Here is a 19,220-nt window from a genome sequence, read left to right on the forward strand (position 1 = left end):
CTGTGTGCTCAGCCAGATCCTGTTCCAACACTGTCATCAAGTTTGCAGATAACACAACAGTCATTGGCCTCATCAGCAGCAATGATAAGTCGCACTTCAGAGGTGGAAGATCTCATGAAAATGTATGGAAGTAAGACAATGTAGACAAGATTAAGGAAATGATCATTGGCTTCAGGAGGACCAGGAATGACCAACCTCTACTACACATCAGCAACTCTGTAGTGGAGAGAGTGGAGAGCACCAAGTTCCTTGGAGTTCACTTAACTAGTGACCTATCGTCGACACTCAACATCTCCTCACTTGTCAGGAAGGTGCAACAGTGACTTCACTTCCTGAGAAGACTGAATTAGGCAAGACTATTGGCCACTATCATGTCAACCTTCTACAGGAGTTCTTGGCTGGCTGTGGTACGGTGGCTGCAGAGAAATGGATCGGATGTCAATCCACAGAACCATAAGAGTGGCAGAGAGGATCACTGAAGTCTTCCCCACCGACCCCCCCCCCCCCCCCCATTGACATGATCCATCGGGATTGTTGTCTGAAGAGGGTGTGCAAAATCATTGAGGACCCCTTCCACCCTGCAGGCAGCATCTTTCAGCTGCCTCCATCAGGAAAAAGATACAGGAATATCAGAGCCAGCACCACTAGGCTAAGGTACAGCTTCTTCCCATGGGCAGTGAGAATGCTGAATGACTAAAGGAACTGCTCACACTAGCTGTCCAATAATATTCATGAAACAAATGTTTGTTTACTTATTTTTATATGGGTGGATACTTGTCCTGCATATGTATTGTCTGTATGTGTGGTATGTTGGGTTAGATGTCTGCACCGAAGACCAGAGAATGTTGTTTTGTGGGTTGAGCTGTACAATCAGATGACAATAAATTTGACTTAACCTCTTGTTTTGATGGAGCCTCACAAAACTGTTTGAGAGAGCTAGACAGACTGTGGAGGAGATTCTCCATATTCCTCCCAGTTTCAACAGATGGGGTGCTATAATCTAGGCTTTGAAACGGAGTTCTTGGTATTCCTAAACTGGAATACAACAAATGGCAAGAATATCCAGTTCCTCGCTTTTGTTGTTGGAGCCAGTGGGCCAGAGAAAACAACAAACTGCTCAAGTTCCTGGTAATAACGTTATCTTGTTCCGTCTTAGTATTCTGTAAAGCCTTATTTTATTTATGTATTTTTATTTGAAAATATCAAATTGAGAGAAAGTGATACATAATCACAGCTTCATCTTCAGGCCATAAAGCGACACCTGGGTACACTCAGCAGCTGGGTCATTGGTAGCTTTGGATGAAAGGTCATACACAGGGAATACCCAGCGGTTGTATTGGTTTTATGCCTTGACTTACTGATCTTGTCTCTATCTTCAACCATAGGAACAAAGTTGGCTCAGGCAAAAAAATTTAATGACCCAGATGATCCTTGTAAGATCATGGTTGCCACTGATGCCATTGGAATGGGCTTGAATTTGTGAGTATACCACTAACTTTGAAAAGTTTTTATCTCTGCCCATCTTTCCCTATCCCTCCATAATTATTAGCAGGTCATGAATGGGTACAGCTCATAGGTTATTTTCTTGGTTGTTATCTCATCCCCTGAAGATGTAATCTACCTAAGTGGCTCATGTGTACTAATGATGAACATCTGAATTCTGCATAATACAAAAGTACTGGAGAAACTCAGCAGCCACGCTGCATCCAGAGGTAGTAAAAGGCAGTCAATGTTTCAGGCCAAACAGGTTGACTGCTTCTACTTCCTGTGCATGCTGCATGACTTGCTAAGTTTCCCCGGCATTTCTGCATAAGCATCTGCAGATTTTCTTGTTTACCAACACCTGAATTCTTTTGGATTGTGGTGGTGATCATCGGATTATCCACCATAAGTGACAGGAATCTTGTCTCTTTACTTGGGCTCTTGAATTTTGTGAAGGCACTCTGTACTATGAGACAGGTCTTCTCTGTGGATCTCTGTGGATCATTGAGCAAATAGAAATGAACAGCAATAGTAATAACAGGCGCCTCTCAGTTCCAGAAATTTTTCTCCTCTTCTCTGCCCTCATTTGCCTTTGTTATGAACTAATTAATTTTGTTATTAACTGACAAAGGAACAGCAATGGAAAATTCACCAATGGGAAATTCAAAGGAATAGTTTTTATTAAAAATTAATGACATAACATTTCTTACTTATCTCTAAACTTAACTCTAACTTAATTCCCACTATGCGCAGATGTAGATATGTGTGTTTGTGTCAAAATCCAAACCATTACAGTTTGAACTTAAGTCTGAAAAGTCAATTTTAAACTTCAGCATCAAACATCTTGTGCTGCTTGAAGATTATTAAATTGCAGTTCAGAAGTAATTATGAAACACTTTAAACATCATGTCTTCAGATCTCTTTAAACTCACTAGTCTCTTGATGAAATGAAAATACACAAATGCTGAAAGAATACAGAAGGCCAGGCAGCATCTAGTAGAAGCAGTAAGTCAACGTTTTGGGTCGGGACCCTTCATTAAGACTGGTGAAAGAAATAAATGTTCAGAGATTTGAAAAAAGGGAGAATAGGCTGAAGAGAGAGAAGTATAATAGGAAGGAATGCATGGAGGGCCGAGGAGGCTTGGTGGTATATGGAGAAATTGTGAAGGGAAAAGAAGAGAGGGAGGATGGGGTGAGATGGGGAAAAAAAAGAGGGTAGAGGGTTAATGGAAGTTGGAGAATGTTTATGCCATCAGGTTGGAGGCTACCAAGAAGGTGTTATTTCTCCAACTGGAGTGTGGACTCATCTCGACAGAATAGGAGGTCATGGATGGACATATCAGACTGGGAATGGGACATCGAATTGAAATGTGTGGCCACTGGGAGATCCCCCATCCTCAGGTTGACAGAGTGCAGGTGCTCAATGAAACTATCTCCCAGTCTGCGTCGGTTCTCGCCAATGTACAGAAGGCCACACCGGGAGCACTGGATGCAGTATACCAACCCAGAAGACTAACAAGTGAAGTGTCGTCTCACCTGGAAGGATTGTCTGGGGCCCTGAATGGTGGTGAGGGAGAAAGTGTAAGGACAGGTATTGCACTTGCTCTGCTTACAAGGATAAGTGCCAGGAGGGAGATCGGTGGGAAGTGATTGGGGAGTATGAATGGACAAGGGAGTTGTGTAGGGAGTGGTCTCTGCAGAAAGCGGTAGGGAGGGAACGATGTGCTTGGTGGTGGGATCCTGCTGGAGATAGCAGAAGTTGTGGAGAATGATATGTTGGACGTAGAGGCTGGAGAGGTGGTAGGTGAGGTCAAGGGGAGCAGGAGGATGGTGTGAAAACAGATGTGTGTGAAATATGGGAGATGCATGTGAGGGAAGAGTTGATGATGGAGGAAGGTAAGTCCCTTTCTTTGAAAAAGGAAGACATCTCTTTCATCCTGGAAAGATAAACCACATTCTGAGAGTAGATGCAGGAGAGATGGAGGAAATGAGAGAAAGGGATGGCATTTTTGAAAGTGACGGGGTGGGAAGAAGAATAGTCCATGTAATTGTGAGAATTTGTGGGCTTATAGTAGATATGGATAGCTAAGCCGTCTCTGAAGATAGAGGCTGAAAATGGGGGGAGGTGTCAAAAATTGACCAGGTAAATTTGAGAGCAGGGTGAAAGCTGGAGGCAAAGTTGATGAAGTCAATGAGCTCAGCATGTGTGCAGGAAGCAGCACCAATGCAGTCGTCGATGTAACGGAGAAGAGGGAGATGGATACCAGTATAGACGTGGAACATGGACTGCTCCATGTAGCCAACAAAAAGGCAGGCATAGCTGGAACCCATATGGGTGACCATAGCAACACCTTTAGTTTGATGAAAATGGGTAGAGTCAAAGGAGAAATTACTGAGAGTAAGGACTAATTTTGCCAGGCAGAGAGGAGTGGTGGTGGAGGAGAACTGGGGGGCTTGAGCCCTTTCTCATGGGGGATGGAGTTAAATAGGGATTGGACATTCATGGATCATTAGGGTCACAGAACTGATCTTTAGGATGATTTCTTTCTTAATCAAGAGTGAAGTGGTCTTACTTACTTTAAAGCCACTTATTTTGAGTATCTCCTATGATAAGGATAATACATTGCAGAACAGCAAATCCCTCTCTCTCCAGAGACTACTGTTTCACCCCTGTGTCTTTTACAGAATGGTCAGTTTGGTTTCAAAATATCTCTCTCTGCCTTCAATTATATGTTTCTCTGATCATGTGACATGACATCATCACTATTTCAGTTTCATTTCTCCAAAACACAAAACACTTTTCTTCAAATGATAACATCTATAAAAAAATCTGACCTCATTCTGTCCAAGAGGTTTAAGTGTTTATGACTCCTTAAAGTCTGAGCACATGTCACTCAAGGAAGAACTTGGTTAATTGACCAGCTGCCACATAAGCTGTGTATACACATCCATTGTCTTGGAATCAATTAAGACTCACTTCAGTTTCATTATGGTCTGCTTCTTCCAGACTTGGTGACTCTGAAATGAACTCTCTCTCTGAGTGCAATGGTGTCTCTGTAAATGTGATGTGACATTTGTGTGTGACATTGTCCATCAGAACTAACTTTACTAAGACATATACAGTACAACTCCAATTATCTGAAATTGGATTTTCTGAAATCCTCATTTATCTGAAAATTTTGGATAAATGAGGATATCTGATACAAATCAGAAATCTTCATTTATTCAAAATTTTTTCGGAGCTGAACTGACCTCACCGGTTGGGAAAAAAAATTCACCTGGCATGAAATTAAAATGGTGATTGTCCTCATTTCAAGTAACTGGCTCCCCTCTCTCTTTCCATTTTGACTTTACCTTCCCCTATTGACTTCTCTCACCAACTCTCCCTCTCAAACTGCGTGGCACTATTTCCTAGCCCCAATCAGTTGGAAGAATCCCTTGTCCCGGTTTCATTAAGGAGAGTGGCCTCTTGGCAGCGGCAGCAGCGGGGCCTCATGGGGAGGTGTTGGTGATTGGCAGTGGTCACCATTTTTTTTGGTGAGAATTAAACATTATTTTTAATGCTTAAAAAGCCTTCCCTTGTTGTTTGTTGTTGTTTAAACTCTGTTGCATGTGATTTGCTGTTGCTACTGGGCTGTTTTTTAAAAAGTGACCAGTTCTCCGGAATAATTTTGGATAATCGGAGTTGTATTGTGCATATGTGTGCCTATATGGATAGTTTAACATTAAACTAAAGATTAACACAAATCACTATTAACTCAAATTAACACAGAAACACCTTGCACTATCAATACCTCCTCCAGATAGGTGATCTGTGATTAACTAAGACTTCACCATCTTGGCAAGTGGCATCATCATTGAATAACACAATCTTTAGTGTTCACCATATTACAAGCAATCCCTGCCACTTAAAACAAGCTGGTTTTGTGTACACCCTCTAAGAAGGACACCATTAAGCTAGAAAGGGTGCAGAAAATATTCACAAGATGTTTCCAGGACTGGAAGGCATGAGTTATAAAGAAAGGCTAGATAGTCTGAGACTGTTTACCTTGGAGATGAATGATGATCTTTTTGAGGGGCATGGGTAAGGTGGATAATCACTGTCTCTCTCCTAGCATAGGGGAGTCTAAAACTAAAGGACATAAATATAGGGTGAGAGGAAAAAGTTTTAAAGGGGACCTGGTAAGTTTTTCACAGAGGATAGTGGGTGCATGGAAGTGGTAGAGATGGGTATAATTACAACATTTGAAAGTCATTTGCACAGGTACACAGATAGGAAAGGTTTGGAGGGATACAGGTCAAACGCATGCAAGTGGGCCTAGCTCATGTAGGCACCTTTGCGATTATGTGAATAGGGCGAACACCCTGTTTTCATGCTGTATAGCTCTATTTCTGATGAAAGATCATCAAATTGTTAACTTTTGGTTTTTTTCCTGTACAGGTGCTGGATGAACCCGAATATTTCAGCACTTATTTTAAGATTCCAACTGCAGTTTTTAGCTTTTCGATAATGACCTTGCAACACAAAAACACTTGTCTTTTGTACAGGAGTATAAAACGGATTATTTTCAATTCCCTGATGAAACCGAGTATAAATGAAAAGGGAGAGAAGGAGATGGACAGGATAACCACTTCCCAAGCCCTGCAGATCTCTGGAAGAGCTGGCAGGTTCTCTACAACATTTAAGGAAGGCGAAGTAACCACAATGAATCAAAATGATCTTCCTGTGCTCCAAGAGATCTTGAGTCGACCAGTCGATCCCATTGAGGTGATCATTTTCTTTTACTTGGAAACCTGGGGAGGGTCAGATAGTAAGGGTGAGGGGAGATATTTATATTATATTGAGCTTTTATATTGAGGATGCTCAGAAAGAATGAGAAGAATAATGTAATTATATCAAGACAGGTTGGAGAAAGAAAGAACATAAGACTAATTGATAATTCAGTGGTTTAAATATTTATTACATACATTACTGTTTTTAAAATAACTTTTATTTCTCTGAAGTGTTGATGTACCTTTGCCAGGTCCCACAGACAAGCATTTGAGTAAGTTTGACACTATTGAGCATTGATCAGAAGGGAGCGGTCTTTCTAAGGATATATTTGTGCCTGAGTGTCCCTGGAGAGGGGGTGTGTGTTGACCTCCTGCTTACTGGAGGCCTTTGAGAGAGGGCGTGCATCCTGGACAAGAATAGCAATATTAATTGAATGTAGATTTTATAAATACTGAATGAGAGCAATGTAACAACCTTAAATATGGGTTTTTTTGTTTAAAAAGCTGTTGGCTAGTTGTACCCTCATGATGCCAGGGGAGGGGTATCTAGTGGTCAGCTCAGCTTTTGCAGAATAGGGCAGGTTAGAGAAGATATTTTTGTGAAGTATTTATCTGTTAATTGTGATTAATCTTTCAAGATGGCAGGATTGCACCCTACGGCAGATCAGATTGAGATGTTTGCCTATCAATTGCCTGAAGCTACCCTATCAAATCTGATTGTAAGTGTTTCACTGTTAGATCTTGTTAAATCTTCTCATTCAAATCATTTAATTGTCGATTTGCTGCAGATATAAAATTAACCTGATTCACAAATCTTTCTTTGGGAACAGGATATATTTGTGAGCCTCTCACAGGTGGACGGACTCTATTTTGTTTGCAATATTGATGACTTCAAGTTCCTGGCCGATATGATTCAACACATTCCTTTAAATCTCCGTGTACGATACGTCTTCTGTACTGCACCAATCAACAAGAAACAGCCCTTTGTCTGCACCTCTTTCCTAAAGGTATGTTACTCAGACTTTCACTGTCAGCCCTCCCGTACATTCAGTTACTATTTAAACAGAGCTTGTATTTATTCAGCATCTTGCTCAACATCAGGCCTCCTCAAGGTGCTTTAAGCCGATGGCATGTCTTTTTAAGTGTAATCATTGCAGGAAAGCTGGCAGATCTTGTCTCTTGTGTTTCCATCTGTCCTGGCCAATATTTACCTCAATCAACCTCATTAAAACAGATCACCTGGCCAGTAACAAGCATTGCTGTTTAAGGGAGCTTGCAGTGAGTAGGGCAAGTGGCCCAAGAGCTTGCAGTGAGTAGGGCAAGTGGCCCAAGAGCTTGCAGTGAGTAGGGCAAGTGGCCCAAGAGCTTGCAGTGAGTAGGGCAAGTGGCCCAAGAGCTTGCAGTGAGTAGGGCAAGTGGCCCAAGAGCTTGCAGTGAGTAGGGCAAGTGGCCCAAGAGCTTGCAGTGAGTAGGGCAAGTGGCCCAAGAGTTTGCTTTGCAAGATTGTGGCTGATCTGCTCGTTCAGCTTAATTTCCTGCATTATCCATTAACCTTGATTTTCCCTGAAGTTTCAAGCTTTATCACCACATTCTTGATGGCCGTACCTCCATATCTTTGATGGCCGTACCTCCATATCTTTGATGGCCGTACCTCCATATCTTTGGGAATCATAACTTTTTTTTGTTTGTCATGTCTACGAATTATTTGGATGAAAATATCACAGCATGATTAGTAAATTTGTTGATGACACCAGAGTTGATGGTATTGTGGACATTGAAGAAGGTTGTCTAAAGTTACAACAGGGCCTAGGTGAACTGGGAAAGCAGGGAAGGGAATAGCTGATGGAATTTAACTCAGGCAAGTGCAAAGAGATTCATTGTGTGAAGTTAAATTAGGATAGTGCATGCATGGTGAATGACAGTGAAAGTTATGGAACAAAGCCACGTAAGTGGACAAGAACATAATTTTCTGCAAGTGGCAACACTGGTAGACAGGATGGTGAAGAAGGCATTTGTTTCATTGGTTGGGGCATTGCATACAAGAGTTGAACCATCACAGTACAGTAGTACAAGATGGAAGACTGTGCTGGGAGCATTGTGTGAGGTTGTCATGCCATATCTCATTAGGCAGTAAATGGTGCAGAAAGATTCGTAAAGATGTTGCATGTTCTGGATAACTTGAAGTAGTAAGAGAGACTGTGTTTTCCTTGGAATGAAAGAGGTTTAGGGATGACTTTATAGAGGTTTATCAAATCATGAAGGGCATAGACAAGGTGATGGTCCTTTTCCAGTTTAGGAGAATTTAAAGCTAGAGAGCATAGGTTTAAAAGGAGAAGGGAAAGATGTAAATTTTATCACATAGAAGATGCTGGGATTTATGGAACAAGCTGCCAGAGAGTGTGTTGGAGGTGGATACAATTACAGTGTTTAAGAGACATTTAGACAGGTATGTGGATGGAAAAGGCTCTGAGAGATATGAGTCAAATAATGCAAATGGGTCTAGTGCAGAGAGGCGCTCAATCAGCATGGATGACTTTGAGCTGAAGGGCCAGTTTCTATGCTTTCTAACTCTATGACATGGAAAAAAAAAATCCTCATTTTTAAATGAGCCATCCCTTAGAATGTAGATTCTTTCACAAAAGAAAACATCTTGTCATCTACCCTGTCAAGCACCTTGTACGATTCAATGAGATCATCTTTTATATGTGTAAACTCCAGAGAGTTTCTATTATCCAAAATGGTCAGGACCAGGCCTATGTCGGATAAATGGTTTTGTCGGAGAACTGGTCATTTTTTTATAAACAGCCCAGTAGCAACAGCAAATCACATGTAACAGTGTTTAAACCACAAACAATAAGGGAAAGCTTTTTAATCATTAAAATAATGTTTAATTCTCACCAAGAAAAAATGCTGGCCACCGCTGATCACAGACAACTCCCCACCAAGGCCCCACTCATGCTGGGAGCCCAACGTCCCTAGTCAGTTCGACTCCAAAAAAAATTTGGATAAATGAGGATTTTGGAGAATCTCATTTCAGATAATCCGAGTTGTACTGAAGTTCAAATTTGATTGCCCCTTGACTCCTGGAAGCAATCTAGTAGATTACTGGATACCTCCGTTTTTTTCAGTATATGGTGATTGAAGCTTTCAGATCTGAGAGGTCAGAAACAGTCTTCAACAAATGTCACCTTCCATAGAACTTAAGATAAACCTGGATTATCTGTTCAGATCTCTGGTGTGGGGCTTGAATACACTCTTCTCACTCAAAGATGGGATTGGTACCAAAAAAAATGACAGTTGTGGCAGCGCACATCCTCATGGCGAACCGGCCCCTCTTGTATCGCCAGATGGTGAGGCAGCCATGGGGAAATGGCACCGTCAGACGTTTCTCTCTGACTCCAGCATCCCTTCCAGCGCGCACCCTGGGCAGCGATTATGATGTCACAATACACCAGGTGACTGAGCTCCTGCTGCCCTTATAGGGGCGTGCTGAATTTGAATAAAAACAGTCGTTAACGATCCTCAACATGGTGGCTGTGTTTCTTCCACTGCTCACACCCCCACAGTAGTGACCCCGATGAGCCCAGACGAATTTCTGGACTCCTGAACACCATGGATTCGGCAGAGCTTAACGCTGTCTTCTTCAAGCTTCTCTCCCTTTTGGACCCACCGATCGAGAATGTGGTTCGGGCAGGCAGAAGCACAGTTTCAACTCCGCAACATCTCCGCAGATTCCACAATGTTTTACCATGTCATGAGGGCCCTGGACCAAGATACGGCGGCGAGGGTGGACGACATCATCTACCACCCCGCGGCTGTGGGCAAGTACACAGCCCTTAAAAACCTGCTGCTGGGAACTTTCAGGCTCACCCCTCAGCATCGGGCTTCCAGGCTCTTACACCTGGATGGGCTTGGAGACCATAGTCCTTCGGCACTGATGGACGAGATGCTGGCCCTGGCAGAAGACCACAAGCCTTGTTTTCTCTTCCGCCAGATATTCCTGGAGCGGATGCCGGAGGACATTCGGCTGCACCTTACGGACGAGGACGTCTCAGACCTGAGAAAGACAGCAGCCTGTGCGGATGCCCCCCTGGCTCACAAAGAGGGAGAACGAGGCAGCCCTCAACCTGGTGCAACGTCCAGGAACTAGCAGTCCGCCGCCCGCCCCCAAGACCAAGCCAGAGGAGGGCCAGTTGCCTTGGTGGTTCTACCATCAGCGCTGGGAGGCACAAGCCTGTAAGTGCCGCCAACCCTGCAGGTTTCAGGGAAACGACCAGGCCAGCTGCCGTTAATGGCTGTGACGGCTGTCCACACAAACAGCCTCCTTCATGTGACGGACAGGTCCACTGGCCGCCGCTGATTCCTGGTGGACACAGTCTGAGCTGAGCATCCTCTTCCTCACCGCATTGGAGACTCGCACCTAATCACGCAGTCCAACCCTGCAGGCGGCCAACGGCTCCACCATCAGGACCTATGGCACATGCGGGGCACAGATCCTGTGGGGGCTGGGGTTGGAGGCCATGCATCCGGTGGTTGAACGATGCAACCATACCCAACACACATACAGAATTTCTCCGCTAACCTCCACGGTGCATGGATCTTCTCCAAGGTGGACCTCGTGCAGGGATGCCATCAAATCCCGGTGCATCCAGACGACGTGGGTAAGACGGCCATTATCACCCCTTTCGGCCTCTTCGAGTTCTTGTGTATGCCCTTCGGCCTAAAGAACGCGGCCCATGGATACGGTAAGGATGGATTTGGACTTTGTACTCATTTACCTGGACGATATACTCATTGGCAGTTGCAGCCATGAGAAATACAAGGCCCACTCTTTGCTTGCCTGGCGGTCAACGCGGCCAAATGCCAGTTTGGCAAGGTGACCCTCCAGTTCTTGGGGCATACCATATCGGCGGCCGGGGCCGCTCCAGCGTCGGAGAAGGTGGCGGCCGTCCAATATTTCCCCAACCCCCACCCTAAAAGGCCTTCATGAGTTTAAGGGGATGGTGAACTTTTACCATCGTTTCCCCGGAGCTGCTCGCACCATGTGCCCATTGTTCACGCTGATGGCCACCAAAGAAAAGACTCTATTCTGGTCAGAAGAGGCGAATAAGGCTTTCGTCGCGATGAAGAAGGCCCTAGCCAATGCGACACTACTAGTGGATCCACGGCCATAGGCGCACATGGTGCTTTCCGTGGACGCCTCAGCTACAGCAGTGGGGCGGGGGCGGGGTCCTGGAATAGTGACTCAATGGACATTGGCGCCCCCTAGCCTTTTTCAGCAAGCAGCTGTGCCCACCAGAACTCAAATATAGCGCCTGTAACTGTGAGCTCCTGGCGCTGTACTTGACCATCCGCCACTTTTGCTACTTCCTTGAGGGCAGGCCGTTCACAGTCTTCACAAACCTCTCACCCAGGGATTGGTGATGGCCAAAGATCCGTACGTGTCGGAGTTCACGACTGACAACTGATACAGGGCTGGGTAAGGACAACGTGGTGGCGGATGCACTTTCATGACCCACCATCAACACTCTCGCCCCCGGCCTAGATTACGCTCAACTCCCACAGTGGTCGTATTTTTTCAGGAACTCAGCAATTCTTTGTGTTCCAGTGGTGTCCTTAGATAATCGAAGTGCTAGTGAATGTCCAGATTTAATAATAAAGTGGCGAATAAGAAGAATGATGCAGAGATGCAGGCCTTGTGGACCACCATCTCAGGCCTCAGACTTGAAGACGTCCAGTTGTCCAGCAGCCCGGACACACTGCTCTGCGATGTGTCAGCAGGTAGGCTGCATCTGATAACCCGCCGCACTGGAGAGCTTGGGTCTTCAGTCTAGTCCACGACTTTGCTCACCCAGCTGTGAAGATGATGGTGCATATGGTCACAGAGCGGTTCGTGTGGCATGGGCTCAAGAGAGAGGTGGCGGAGCTCGCCAAGAACTGCACCAGGTGGCAGACCTCCAAAGTCACACCAACACACGCAGACTCCCTTACAGAACTTTGACTCGGCGGCTTGCAGGTTCCAACACATCCACATTGATATCGTTGGACCCCTGCTGGTGTCAAGGGAGGCTTGTTACCTCCTCACGGTGGTCGACCAAGGTGGCCGGAGGCTATCCTGATCAAGGAAGCCTCTGCGGAAACTTGTGCCAGGACTCTGTTAACCAGTGGATCGGTCAATTTGGAGTACCGGTGCACATCACCAGCAACAGGGGCGCGCAGTTCACGTCCGCCCTGTGGTCCCAGATGGTGAAACTCCTGGGGATGAAGCTACACCACACCATGGCATACCACCAGCAGTCCAATGGGTTGGTGAAGAAGTTCCACAGGCATCTGAAGGCATCGCTCTTGGCCAGGCTGTCCGGACCATATTGGGTGGACGAGATACCCTGGGTCCTCTTCGGGATTAGGACAGCACCCAAGGAGGACCTACAAGCCTCGGCAGTGGAGATGATGTACAGCGTACTGTTTTCCCTACCAGGTGAGTTTTTCGGCTCAGACCCCAAAACCGCGATCACCAACGCAAACCTGCTGGCAGACCTCTGCAGGAGACTGGGCACCCTGGCTCCTCCATCCCCAACATGCCACAGCACCCAGCCAACCCACCTCCCCAAAGAACTCTATTCAGTTCAGTTCGTTTTCGTGCGAAGGGAGCCACAGGGAGCTCTGCTGCAGTGACCGTACGAGGGGCCGTACAAAGTCTTGCACCAGACTGGAGGAATCTTCACCCTAGACATTGGGGGGGAGGGAGGAACTTTTTACGGTGGACCGCCTGAAGACAGCCCATCTGGACTTATCACAGCCGGTGCAGACGGCCATGCCCAAGTGCCGGAGCTGGCCACCAAAGTGACAGGACGTGTAGCGGCACACATTCTCACGGTGAACCAGCCCTGCTTGTATCGTCATGTGGCGGGGCAGCCATGGGAAAATGGCGTCGTCAGACGTTTCTCTCTCTGACTCCAACATCCCTTCCAGTGCGCACCCTGGGCAGCGATTATGATATCACAATGCACCAGGTGACTGAGCTCCTGCTGCCCTTATTGGGACGTGCTGAATTGGAATAAAAACATTTGTTAATGACTCTCAACGTGGTGGCTGTGTTTCTTCCACTGTTCACACTCCCACAGTGGTCGTATTTTTCAGGAACTCAGCAATTCTTTGTGTTCCAGTGGTGTCCTTAGATAATCGAAGTGCTAGTGAATGTCCAGATTTAATAATAAAGTGGCGAATAATTTTAGAAAAGTCTCATGTTGTAAATGTTTTTAGAATGGTTGAAATAATGAATGCTAAATTCATATGTCCATCTATTAATGCACTGAATTGGTCAAGAAATGAGTTTAATGCATTAAAAAGTGTCTGCATACACAAAAGAAGCACCACAGTTTATTAATCATCTCCTGGTAAATTTCAATATAGTGTTTTTCAAAGAGAAGGAAGTGCACCAAAGACCAACTTCTTTGTCCATCTTAATTAAATAAAACCAGCAGCTTGGGCTCGTGCATTCACACAAATGGCTTGTGAATCTAGTCAGTGAGAGAAGGTTGGCTACTTTTTAAACTGAGTTCTTTTCATTTCTACAGTTTGCCCGGCAGTTCAGTAGGAATGAGCCGCTGACATTTGACTGGTTGTGTCGGCACATTAGTTGGCCGTTGCTGCCGCCACAAAATATCAAAGATCTCGTACATCTGGAGGCTGTGCATGATGTATTGGATCTCTATCTGTGGTTAAGGTAAGTTTTATTTTTAATTATTCATATACGGGCTATAGTCTTGCTATTGAGGTTAGTGTTTATTATCCTGTGGAAGATTGTTGAACATCTACTGCATCCTGAGACATAATGTGACCTAATTGGCAGAGGTCATAGGTTTGGGCCCTGTTGATGAACCTTTGGCTGAGAATTTTAAGGGAGCACTGCAGCAACGCTATGCCATCAGTGGGGAGAGTAAATGTTTGGAAGGATTTTATGGGTTTAGCATTATCCTGAATGGCAAAGAGCTTCTTCAAAGTTGTTGGAATTGCACAGATCATTGCATCAAACTGGTGCCTTGTAAATAATGAAAAGGCTTAAGAGTTGGTACGTGAGTAATTTGCAGCAAAATGGCCTGCTTCTGACCTGCTGAATATTCCTGACTGCAGCTCCTCTCACACCATACTCCACACTATTCTTGCAATGCCCCCTCACTCCCACCTATATTTCACCCCAAGTCTCCAGGATGCTGATTGCAATACTGTGATGATCACCTGTTCGAGATGGATGTTTCCTAGCTCTTGCGTGACATGATTGTTACTTTCCACATGCCTGAAAGTTGCAACATTTTCTGATAAGTTGCAAATGGAATTGAAAGTTGCTGTAATCAGCTCCATTTCAGACCTTGGCACGGAAAAAAAATTAGTGATGATCAACTGAAGTTGGTTGGTCCTGAGACACTGTCCTGATGAACAGTTCCAGTCATGTCCTAGGTGGGATTGATGACTGACAAAACCCAACAACTGCAACCAAGGTTCAACTTCAGCTAGTTGAAAGATTTCTCCTCCACTTCCATTGACGTCATCTTTGCCGTGACTCCTGGATGCTATATATATCAAGGGCAGTCACTTGTACCGGGGCCTCTGGAATTTAACTCAGTTGTCAGAACCAAAGCTGTAATGAGATCTGGGGTTCAGTGGTTCTGGCAAATTCATAACTTAAGTATCACCAAACAGAATTGTATTGCTTTAGTTGTACAGAGCAGTTTATCTGGAAACATAGCTAATTCTCGAGCATAAACTTCACTATAGATTCTGTAATCTCTTCTGTTCCTTGATTTAATGTAGAGCGAACTGAATTGGCAGAAGGTTGCCTTCTGAGTTAGTGAGATCAAGAAGAGGTAGAAATAGTTCATCCATTTGCCGCTCTTGCCGAGTTATTTGCAATGAGAGGCTTGTTCTGGGCAGGAGACATCCTCCCCCCGGATGTGTAATTGTCCACCATCATTGTGCACGGGATTTGGCTGAAGCTGTGGTCATATCTGTTATCTGATCTTGGCTCTCTCTGTTCAGTGTTGTTTCTGCACATAATTTAGTTTTGCAGTTTTACCATTCCATCTCATTTTCAGTTGAGCTCACCCTTCCTATTGAATCAACTATAATCTCCTGATTTGAACGTAATGTACCCCAGATTGTGGTCAAATACTTTGGCTGCACTTGGTTCACGCTAAACCATGTCGTGTGACATGGTTCTTCATCATGGCATAATTGATGGATTAACTCAGTGCTGCTGATTTTATTCTTGTGAAGCTGTTCACACTGCATTCTGCTTAGAGCTAGGACTTTAAAACACGAGCCATGTTCTATCAATTGCACCAACTACACAAGACATCAGTTGGTATTAGCTCTTACGTTTGTGCTGGTTTATACTGTAATATCGTGATTGAGAACTCGAATACATCTTGAGCAAGCAATGAGAAGCTGGAGGGATTCGACAGGTCAGGCAATATTCATGGATAGAAATGGCCATTCAACATTTTGGGTCGGGACTCTATTGAAACCACATTTATTTTCTCCTCCCTGGTCAATATATTTGTTCTTTTCCAGTTATCGGTTCATGGACATGTTCCCAGATGTGAATATTGTCCGGGATATTCAGATGGAACTGGACAGCATTATACAGACCGGAGTAAAGAATATCACCCGTTTGATCCGTGCATCAGATTCACTTTCTGTGACTGCGGCCGGGGGACCCGATGATTCTTCTAATTCCAGAGGGATCCGGAAAAAACATAGGCTAAACGTGGACGGTGCCAATGTATCCCGGCGGCTTCGAGGCTCCAAAGCATTGGGCTACATACAGGTGACGAGCGAAGCAGATGCAGCTGAGCGAGCTGGTGACTCTTTGAGTGCAAGGCTGGTCCAGGAAGGGCACCTTACAGCTGAATTATTGCAGAAGCTCCAGGAAGAGTGGTCAGCAAGTCAGGCGAATGGTGCCCAGGGTCAAAGAGACACTGCTGCTCATATTCTGAGTAAAACAACTTCCAAAGGATTGAGGAAGAAGAAATGAATTCAGTATAATTATTTGACTGAAATTTTTTTGTTCCAGTATAAACAGTAAACAAGTGATTGGACTCTATGTAAAATACCGGGTTTTTCAGCATAAGAGCTTTGGCTTCTAACAGTACAAAAATCAAAGTAAATATGTATTTTCTGTACAAGATCATCTCTGGTGTTTTCAGTACTGAAATATTGGTTTTAAGACGCATGATAATTCACTGTGGTTTGGAAAAGAAATGCCAGCACACTACAGAAGTAACGGCAGAGACCTGCATTTTCTCTTTTGTTTAGAGAGAACTGAGAGATTGAGTGAAGGAATACCAGATCAAGTCTAGGCAGCAGAGGTATGAAGGCAGCATTGGAACCAAGGCAGTGGTGGATGTAGAAAAGGTCAAAGTTGGAGAGATCTCACAGGGCTTCAAGGCTGAGAAAGTTACAGAAGTAGGAAAGTAAAGAACCATGCATGGATTTGATTACAAGAGCATTTTTTAAAAATTTTTCCACCAGACTGAGTGCTAAGTAATGAATGAGCACTGAGGTGATAGAAGCAAAAAATTCATGAAACTTACAGTCTGAAGAGCAGAGTTTTGGAGCCCTCAGGTTTGTGAAACTCTAAAGGAGGGAATAATTAATTTAAAAAAATATTGATTCAGGGGTTTAAAGCAGCTTTTTGTGATGAATGCACAAGAAAACTTCTGAAATTCATTCATGTGTAGATCTTTTTCCACTCAAATAATAATCTGCTTTTTGAATCCTCTAACAGAAGTATATGATCTTGCACACCATGGAAATGGTCCTTTCAGCCTCACTTATCCATGCCGATTAAAGTGTCTTTGTGAGCTAGTCATGTTTGCCTGGATTTGGCCCACGTCTCTTTTCCTATCTGTGTGTCTGTCTAAATGTAGTACCCACCTTTACCACTTCCTCTGGTAGTTCATTCCATATACCTATTTCAGGACTCCATGAAATCACCTTATAATCTATTTTACCCAATTCTTGGGATCCAAAACAGATCCCTGTGGTACATCACTGGTCACAAGCGTTCAATTTGGATTTATAAAAATCTCCACTATCACCTTCCACATAGCCAATTTTTTATCTAACTAACTAGCTTATCCTGAATTACACCTTCTAGGCCATCTTGTTAAGGGGGACCTTGTCAAAAACACAATTACAGTCCATGTAGACTATGTATTTACCACATCACCTCTTCCAAAATCTATCAAATTTATGAGACAATTTCCCATGCATAAAACTGTGCTGTCCCTAATCCTACATACCCTTTGTTCTGCCTTGATTTAAGGAGAGCCAATCCAAGAACTACAGGCTGGTGAGTTTTGCATCAATGGTTCTTGGAATGAATTCAAGAGAAGATTAATTTACATGTTGAAAGACCAGTGCTGGCAATGAACTGGCAGAGGTTCAATTAAGAGATGTTGAAGAAAAGATGTCTGGCAAGTGGGAGGCTTTTGTTAGAGAAAGCTCAAGGACAGTATGTTCCTTGTAGCAACTATCTTCCTTTATAGTCGCTTGTAGGGGCTGGAATTCCTTTATTTATGACTCATTCTTAAATGATTGATGACAAAGTTGACTAGAGTTTTTTCAACAATTTATTACACCTTATGAGGGTTATTACTTATCAACTTTAATACACGATTAACATGATCCTTTATACATAAAACATGATTGATGCAGTCAAAAGAGTTTTCAGGTCTAGACTCTACATCTCCTCAGAATAAAGAACAATTCAAAACTGGCTGTCTTATCTCGAAACCACACAGGATACATTCAAAGGAATGCAAAACAAATTGCTGACTACTCCATTACTGGCAGCCCTGGTGATTTTAACTCCTGTAATACCAGTCCCTAATTATTATATCTACCAATAATAATTACCATTACCAAACAATCAAAGATAATAATACTTGGGGTAAATATTCAAAAGAAATCATCAAACCATTCTGCTTCTTAAAAAAGTCAGATTTTAGCAATCATTCTGTATGGAAAATCCATTTTAAATTTCAAAGTATTCACTTTCTTGAGGTCACAAGATGAGTTTTTCTTTTTCTTCTACAGTCGGTTATAGAAAGGGCAGGACTCAAACAACATTGATTCATCAAACAAACCAACAGTCACTTTAACTTTCATTGCCTTTTCTGTAATTTCAGATCCAAAATTACAACCTTCAATTCAGTCTCATTTTGTGATGATGTATCTTGAAGTTTTCTATCTGATTCTCTATCTCTGTTTATCAACTGGGTCTTCAAGAATGTAATTCTTGTTTTCCATAATCAGTTGTCTGGTGTCATTAAACAATAACGTTCTCTTTCAAGACATGAATCTCCTCTTCCAACCTTTTGCATCTTGATAATGCTGAATCCCTTTCTTCAATAACTGTATTTATTTATTTAGCAGTTATTCTTTTCTTCCTCTTGGGTTTATGAATTCTATTCTTGTCAACTTTCAAAACTGAAGAATCATCATTCATTTTGTTTCCAAATATTTGTTTCATTCCTGCTTTTGATTTAAATTCACAGAAATAAACATCAGCAGTATTTGCAACATCTTCTAATGTTTAATTTTCATCCATTTTTGATGAAAACAATTTCTTCTTTACTGATATAGATGTTCCTGATTTATTTTCATCAATAAGGCTTTCTAAGAACTGTACTCTTCTGAAGGTTCTTTGAGTTTCACAACAGATATTGACCCTTCTTGTTGACGGCTCCTGATCAACATAATTCTTTCTTTCTAATGGTCCATTGATTGTCCATCCAAGTATCGTTCTAATAGTACAAGGTTCATATCTCACATTAGGAATTACCTCTATTGGTTCCAGTGCCCTTGGTACATTCAAACCAATTAGCATCTCTATCTCAGTTATCTGCTTCTGGTATATAAACATTTCTCGGATAGTTCCACTGATCCACATCACTTTGATG

At 43.4% G+C, this 19,220-nt stretch overlaps 1 protein-coding gene across 3 annotated transcripts in view; it reads left to right on the plus strand.

Annotated features, from left to right (window-relative positions):
- Window positions 1–18,031, plus strand: part of supv3l1 (SUV3-like helicase) — a 58,125-nt gene extending 40,094 nt beyond the window's left edge. For all 3 annotated transcript variants that reach the window (XM_069900854.1, XM_069900853.1, XM_069900855.1), the window contains 6 exons: window positions 1,386–1,479; window positions 6,031–6,250; window positions 6,894–6,974; window positions 7,086–7,262; window positions 13,833–13,981; window positions 15,826–18,031. In XM_069900854.1, the coding sequence (XP_069756955.1) occupies window positions 1,386–1,479; window positions 6,031–6,250; window positions 6,894–6,974; window positions 7,086–7,262; window positions 13,833–13,981; window positions 15,826–16,288 (1,184 nt within the window). In that variant the 3' untranslated portion in view covers window positions 16,289–18,031. The remainder of the gene's footprint in view (window positions 1–1,385; window positions 1,480–6,030; window positions 6,251–6,893; window positions 6,975–7,085; window positions 7,263–13,832; window positions 13,982–15,825) is intronic.
- The last annotated feature ends 1,189 nt before the right edge of the window (window positions 18,032–19,220 follow it).

This window comes from Narcine bancroftii, chromosome 10 (genome assembly GCF_036971445.1).
Source record: "Narcine bancroftii isolate sNarBan1 chromosome 10, sNarBan1.hap1, whole genome shotgun sequence".
Taxonomy (NCBI): domain Eukaryota; kingdom Metazoa; phylum Chordata; class Chondrichthyes; order Torpediniformes; family Narcinidae; genus Narcine; species Narcine bancroftii.